Below are 7,862 nucleotides of genomic sequence, written 5' to 3' on the forward strand. Positions count from 1 at the left end.
TGATGACAAAATCATCAAGTTCCCTCGAAGAGAGTTAAGGGACAAACTCATTAAAACTCATTGAGTTTTATGATGCTGAGAGGAATGATGGCCGAAAGTAATAAAAAAACAAGACACCAAAGTTGCAATATACTAGAACTATATTGTAATATGTACGTTTTAACGCTGTAGCTGCGGGTCAAGGTTGCTAACTGTTGTACTTCACATAGCGTTGGGTAGTCGGGTCACACTTTACAAGATGATCGTGTGTGTTGTATGTAATTAGGTCATTCAAAAATGTTTTTAACTGTCGGATAACTGAAGGCTTTCACTCGTCATTCAAGTCTTGAATATGTGTAGATGAGGTCAGTTCTGTGAGTTTTGGTTTGGGCTGTACGTGACGCATTTGAATGAGTTCAAACTGATAACGTGCTAGTATTATTTAGATTTTTACGTTTGTAGAAAGTGAAAGCACTTGCATATAGTAGAATAGAAAGTACAAAAATCCCCTGAAATGTTCAAAAAAACGATTCTTGTCTCGTGCATAAAATTTGAATTCTCAAGTAAAGCACCACAAACTTAAAGTGAAACACAGTTGAGAAAATATCCGTGGTAACGTTCCATCACTGCTTGGAGGTCCCACACCTCATACAGCGAGTATTAAATATTAAAGAAAGAGGTCCTTGTAACGTGTTTCACACTTTATTCATAGAAAAGCACTGAGATTCCAACACAAATCAATATAAAATGGTAGTAGCGTTACATAAATAGTAATAAATTCTCGCTTTATAGACAGTAGCTCAAGAAGATGCACAAAAAATATTACAAAATAACCCCCAAAATAAACAAGTGTTGATGATAAGCTATCATACTTCTGTGGCAACAAATACTGGAAATACCTTTTTCATAATCAGTAGCACAAAGAGGCAACAAACACTTTCCCATTTTCCCTTAAGTTAGAAAGAATCCAAAAGCAAAACAAAGTGTGAAACAGTAGGTGAACTAGATCTCTACCAGCAAAGAGGACGCGCCTACGGAAGAATGAAGGGGGAGCCATGAGGACCGGCGGATACATTTAACACAGGCTGAACAGAGAGGGAGGAACGCGTTTGATGTCCCGCTGTCAGTAAACGCATCACATGAAGGCAGCGGGCTGGATCTCTCTTTCATCCATGAGTCAGCAAAACAGCCTCATGGTGCTGATGTAGTAACCAAGAAATGGACTCAACCTTCCTGTTTAATCCTCATGTAGAAACCTTGCAATAGTTTTGTTGTGCTGCTGATGTCTCAGCTGCTTGTAAGACAGCTGGTTACTGACACACCGGTGCATGGCTCCTCCCTGCGTGAGAGGGGGGGTAAGTGGAGATTTACAGATTTAAAGGAAGAAGTAATGAGACAGAAGAGGTGAACTCTGAAGGGAGAGAAAGCGATAAAAAAAAGAAGAAGTAACAACGAGGAATGAACACGAGGGCGTCCACAGACCACGCCTCCTTTTGTTCACACAGTTGACGTTGGTGACTCGCTGACTTGTGTATTGTTCCGTCTCACTGCGGTGCTGCCGCCACACGACACCACTGAGAAGACACTGAAGGCTTTGAGTCCTGCTTAAATTAAAAATAAAGACAACAACAAAGAAGTAAAGCAAAAATAAACTTTGTACATTGATCGGTCACAAAGGCATTTTCCACCATATTCATTTTTTCCCCCCGTCTCCCCATAAATGTTGCAGCGTATGCAGGCCGGCTACTGCGCATTGTCCAAATACAAGCATGCTGGGTCTTGTCTCTGTCCGTCCACCCCCCCTCTCTCTGTAATAGTGGTTCAGTCCACAGAGTCTTTTTTCCGGACGTCTTTTAAGAGGCGACAAGACCACCGCAGTGGTTCTGCATAGTCAGGTTTAGTACGTATCTGTTTACAAGTGAATGCCTCCCTCGTTTTCATCAACTCAGAACATGCTTCCTTTTAGAAAACAGACTTTTTTTTTCTCTCTTTGCAAATCAATAAAATTACAAATAATAGTAGCTATTATAGCGCAAAAACAAACTTAAAGAAATGCACACAGGAGCACCTGAGAAATGCCTTGAAGTCTTTGCTCTTACAAAAAAAAAAAAAAAACGCTGGCAAATTCACCATCCCAAACAGTTCAAGTACACCCCCGCCAAAAGAACAACATAAAAATAAAGTAAAAACAAACGCATAACATACATATCATAAATAATTATAACTTTACAATTTTCTGAATTGACACTTTCATATTTACAATATCTTAAATGCTTAATGCTACTACTTTTTGTTTTGTTTCTTTAAGTGATGTCCCTGAGAACTGAGTTTAGCCTCTCTTCTCTTTCCTTTGCTCAGTTTTCCTTTTTTATTCGTTTCCTCCATTCTTCTATCTGCGTTCCTACCGACCGGACAGACCCAGAGTTGTGACTGACTACCCGGGGAGTGGGTGAAGGTAGCTCTCATGGAATGTAAAAGCAGACAATAAAAATGTTCCTCCGTTCAAAGAAAAAAAAAAAAAACCTTTTTGTGACTCTGTTGTGTTACTAAAACAATCACTAAAATAAATGCTGAAGCAGGCAGGAACGTACTGAAGAGGTATCTGTGTGAAGTGCTTGTACGATGGCGGATAAGTCCGACCGGTGCGCTCTTGCTGTACTGTGAACAATACTTTGCCACCGGGTAAGAAAGGGGAGCATGGACATCCCTGTGCCGAGGCATGTGGTTTCAAACATGTACGATTAAGTCATCAAGTCATACATAGAACATCTATCTGCGGTGTTTGCACTGTGTAGCTTTAACCCTTTGAGAAAGACAAGGCAGCTAGTCGCCACAGTTCACAATGATCACAGCCAGCAGCTCTCACAGGGAAGTGGCTTCAGTAACTGGAGACTCTTTTCCATCACGAGAGACCGAGGAACTGGAGGAATACGACTTAGTTAAGCATATTTATCTATGCTGCAGCCATAATGGGGAACGGTGTGATTACTGCAATTACCGTAGTTTATAATCTTTTAGATTTCTTTTTTTGTTGTTGTACTTTATCCAAACAATACCACACGGTAACTGTTTTTTTGGCCACTTGGGGGCAGTGGTTCAAGCGGAGAACACAAAAATGACATATCATCCTCTTACAAAGTTACGATGGCTAACGTGTTAGCAAACAGCTTCTAATCTACACATAAGGCAGAGATGGAATATAAGTGTTTGGAGTCGTGTTTCTGGCCGCCAAGCAAATGTTAGTCCAATAGGGACTCTCTCTTTAGCTCCATTTTGGTCTTCACCGACTCTTTAGAAGCTAAATGCTACACTAGCTAGCTGCTAACTTTGCCCGTCTACTGTCTGGTGCGAGGCAGCCGGTGTTAGCTTTCTTTGCGGACCACAGCTACACTGGAAACGAAGGTGACGAGCACAGCAAGACTTCACCAAATGGCAAAGGCCGGAAAAAATCTAAACTATTAGCTAAAGGACGTTAGCTTTGTAGTGCAGAGTTGGGTGTACTCATTATTTTAGTTTGTTACTAAAAACAACCATTTCACATTACACATCAGTTGATTTATTGTTCACGTAACAATATTAGTTAGTGCAGATGTATAAGTGGTATGAGTATAGTTCTACTATAAATTCAAAAAAATATATATTTTGGAAGGCTTTTTGATTCTAGATACACAAGGCAGAGCGTCTTCCTTGTTATCAGGCCAATATTTGTTGTAATTATTTAGCACTTATTACCTTATTCTGACTGTTACATTTAAATAGTGCTTATTTGATCAACCACAAGTGCCGCACATTTCACCGTGAGAACTCATGGCAATACACAATGGTAAAAAGTACTATCTGCCAGGGCTTTAGGGGTAGGATCCATCAAAAGAACCAACGATGGAACCAGATTTCTGCTCTTGAAAAGGCCTTACGCTCTGGGGTTCATGAAATAGTTCCGGCAAAAGTTCTTGAGATGGAAAAGGGACTTTAGCTACCGGCAGAGTTACCAGCCGACGGATGCTGGAATCAACCCAGGTCCCTCCATGTTTCAAAGCTTCCCAACGGAAAACACAACAAAAAGGTGACATTAACGCCGCTGGGTGATAGAAATGAAGCACAGACTTGACTAATATTGCTGATTGACTAAATCCCGATGTAGCGAGTGAAAGGTGACAGGGCTTCTAGATTTGAAAACATGCACTCTGTGAAGCAACACTGTGCTTCCTCTGAAGATAGTCTTCAGGAACAGCACTGACCAGCAGATGTCAAGGGGGAGGAGCTAAGCTAGAGTGGCTTTACTCGGTACTGACGTCTTCTACACAGCACGTGTAGTTCTGTGTTCTGCCCGCTCTAGTCTAAGATGCCCTGAATGAAACATGAGGCCGATTCTTCTGAAAGAGAAGTTAAAGCTGAGAAATAATACAGTGGAGGTATGGCGGTAACACTATGCATGCTTTCTGACCTCAGTAGAGCTTTTCTCTTTTGGAATGACAAGTTCCTTCCACTTTGAAAACCACTTCCTCCTCTTCTTCTCCTTAACCGCAGCTCAAAGCGTCTTCTGACTCAAAGTAAGTACCCCATCCAACCAAATCTTTTGGTTTATAAATCGTCATGTGCCACCAAAAAAGAACCAAAAAGTCCCTTTTGTTTCTCTCCCCCCCCCCCATCACAATCTTTTGACTTTTTCCTACTAGACTCAACATTAGTTGGTTTTTGTTGTTTCTTTGACATTTCAAGCCGTTTCCCCCCTTTTTGCAGTCTCAAAGAAGCAGAGCAATGTACTGCAAACACTTCCTGGCTCACATCCAAGAAACAAAACAACAAAACAGGACAAAAACTTAAGACTTAGTCAACAAATGGCTCAACAGAAGAAGTAAAAATACAAGGAATCCAAAATAAAAACTTAAATAGAAACAAATAAGTCGATCTACTTCCCAAGAAGAGGGTCCCTGTGAGGGAGGGGCGAGGTCAGCCGAAGCGCTCCCTGACCAACATCATCAGTTTCTTCTTGCCCTTGTAGATCTGTTTCAGGTTGTCTATGAACTGGGCGAACTGAATGTGGCCATCCTGTGCCAGCAGGAAAGTCTCCCGCGCTTTGCTCAGGAACTCTATGAACTCCCCGTAGTGCCGCGGACTGATGTGCGTCAGTCGAGAGTGCGTGGTGTTGATGTACGCCGAGATCGTGGCGTCCAGGAGCTGCCGCAGCGGCGCCTTGTCCGTCGACATCAGCTTGCCAGAGTTCCTTCTCCCGGGAATGCCGGCGAGACCCGGCGCCGTCATGGTGCACCGCCGCAGGATGTCGGACAGCACCGTGGCACAGTGCACGCTCTTCACCACCAGGGGGATAATGGCCGCCAGCTCGTTCTTACCCAGGGAGTGGCTGAGCGCGCAGGCCCAGAGCACATCGTTAATAGCAGAATGCGTGTCCTGGTTGTAGGCCAGGTTAAGGTGGGTCATGGCGAGGGAGGCCAATTTGAAGGACCGCAGAGGATATCCTCTGTGTTCCATGTACCTCGCGATGGTGAACAGCTGGGAGTAAGTCATACCCGTGGACGCCGCGTCGATCACGATCTGGTAGGCCGTCTCGAAGGCGATGTGGTCCTTCTCGCAGAGCGTCAGAGCTGACAGAGCGCAGTTCTGGGGGTCCTTCATGGCGCACTGCAGGGCCAGCGTCCTGGCACAGCTGGCCAGCTCCTCGCGCTGCGGGTAGTCGAGGCTGAGGCGCAGGATGGTGTTGTGGGACATGACGGTGGCCGCCACGATGCTGGTGGCCTCGGTCGGCGTGAAGAGGGTGTACCAGCTCTGTAAGATGCTCACCAATGCCCGCAGACCTGAGGAGGAGGAGGAGAGGGGTCAGAATGCAAATCACATGATACTGGTGTGATTCTAGCTCTTTGATAGTTGTTTATCAAGTTTATTCCACAGTTAAAAGAAAGAGTCTGACATGAGAGGAGAGGAAAAACAGAGAAGGTAGTGTGCTTTATTCTGAAACGGGAGCTCATTAGCATTCAGAATCATTCAGAGTGATCTCTGAAGCTCAATGCTGACGAACAGTATCAGTTCATTTCCCGGTGTTATTTTTGACTATTAGTTCCTGTTTTTTTCAGTTAAACAACACTTTGAAACTAGGCAGCAACTTCTGTATGCTTTATGGCGGGCTTACTGTCATTGCCGCTACGTCACTCCTTTGAATTCCAAATATGGTAACTTCTGTTCTTTGGTTTGTGAAAAAACCAACATATCGACGCCCTTCATCCAAGATGGCGATGGCAAAATCACCAAACTCGAGGCTTCATAATGGCCCTCCACAAACCGATGGGTGACGTCACGATGACCACGTCCACTTCTTACATACAGTCCATACTTGAAATGAGGGGCGTGTGCGTCTCAACTTAAAGGGGAACACCACTAAATAACGTGTTATATCTCCATAGGAAGTCTCTAACTAACTTCTTTTTTAAACCCAGATGAGCTTTTATTCTATCATAGTGTTCTCGGCTGTGAAACAGAAAATGTACCCATAAACTCAAACCATCCCTCTGGGTGCTCTCAGTGTCATCCATAACAACTTTCTCCATTCATCGTCTATGGAGCAGTTCCACACTTGATACTTGATGGCATTGCAAATTGCACTCTAGTTTTTAGCTTTGGGAGAGAGTTGTTCATGTTCACTAATATTTTTTTGATTGTCTTGGACAATAGGAATAACATGCACGAGTATTAAAAATGGGCGTAGTTGCCCTTATCATTTATCCATACCTTTAGTAGTCATTGTTATACTGTTGCTCGGTTGCTTTTGTACCAGGTGTAGTATCACGCACCCACCTCGACATTGTTCTCGAAAGGCTCAACATAATATGACTGAAAGCTTTTGATTTGGACATCCATAAACTGTAATGAATCAGAACTCTGCCACCAGGCGCCACCTATTGTATGATTTCACCACTGGAGCCCAGACGGTGCCAGACGGTGTCAGTGTATCCAGCAGACTATAGATGGCAAACTTAAATTGAAGGAAAATCATTGATGACAATATTGTATAATTAGACCATGAATCCTGTTTTACTGGTGTGTGTGTGTGTGTGGAATGGCCTCACATACCGACTTCAGTGGCACAGGTTACCAGCCAGCGGACCATCTCTCTCCTTCTCCAGTTCAGTGTGGACAGAGTCATCCTCATCACCTGTGAAGCGCACACACACACACACACACACACACATGCAGAACATGAGGTTTTCTGATCCTGCTACTTTCTACAATGGCAATAAGAACACACATTAGATCAAGTTTTTCTTTTTTTCTAAAGAATATTGACATAACAATTTAAACATTTCCGTACCTTTACCAAACAAGCGAGCATAAAATGTGTGATTTTTTTTATGATTGAACAGTTAAGCACAACACTGCATGTCTCCAGTGATGACAGCCATATCCAAAAGTGTGTTGGTAAATGACCTAGATGACTAATTGCGACGCTTCCATTCTGAGCACTTTATTAGCACTTTTGCTGACAGGAATTCCGCCGATGCTCTGACTACCAGCGGGGAAGAGGCGGGTGAAGCTGCAGCAATGCCGCTGCCTTGATGATCTGAAAGAGCTTTTTCTTTTTTTCTGTGTTTACTGTGGAACCCAAAAGGCTTAATTACGCGGTTTCTTCTCAATCGAGAAACGGCGAGACGCTGTGTGATGTTTTCTCTGTTAATTTGTAGCGATGCTGTGGAGGCCTGCGCAAATTACAAGTTCAAGGAAACTGTTGCATGTTTTGACTGGCGACCAGTGCTCAGATTTGTGTTTTGTGGTTAAATGATTTATGAAAATTGCTGACTCGCCCTCATACCTCGCCTGCTCTCTCAAACACACACACACACACACACACACACACACACACACACACACACACA

At 43.5% G+C, this 7,862-nt stretch overlaps 1 protein-coding gene across 1 annotated transcript in view; it reads right to left on the minus strand.

The window, feature by feature from the left end:
• Positions 1-668: 668 nt before the first annotated feature.
• zswim5 (zinc finger, SWIM-type containing 5) overlaps positions 669-7,862 on the minus strand; it is a 34,494-nt gene continuing 27,300 nt past the window's right edge. The window contains exons 10-12 of the mRNA XM_031854856.1: positions 7,500-7,581; positions 7,063-7,207; positions 669-5,792 (exon numbers count right to left, since the gene is read on the minus strand). Coding sequence (XP_031710716.1) covers positions 4,930-5,792; positions 7,063-7,207; positions 7,500-7,581 — 1,090 coding nt within the window. The 3' untranslated portion in view covers positions 669-4,929. The remainder of the gene's footprint in view (positions 5,793-7,062; positions 7,208-7,499; positions 7,582-7,862) is intronic.

Source organism: Anarrhichthys ocellatus, unplaced genomic scaffold (genome assembly GCF_004355925.1).
Source record: "Anarrhichthys ocellatus isolate YVR2014 unplaced genomic scaffold, GSC_Weel_1.0 scaffold15, whole genome shotgun sequence".
Classification (NCBI taxonomy): domain Eukaryota; kingdom Metazoa; phylum Chordata; class Actinopteri; order Perciformes; family Anarhichadidae; genus Anarrhichthys; species Anarrhichthys ocellatus.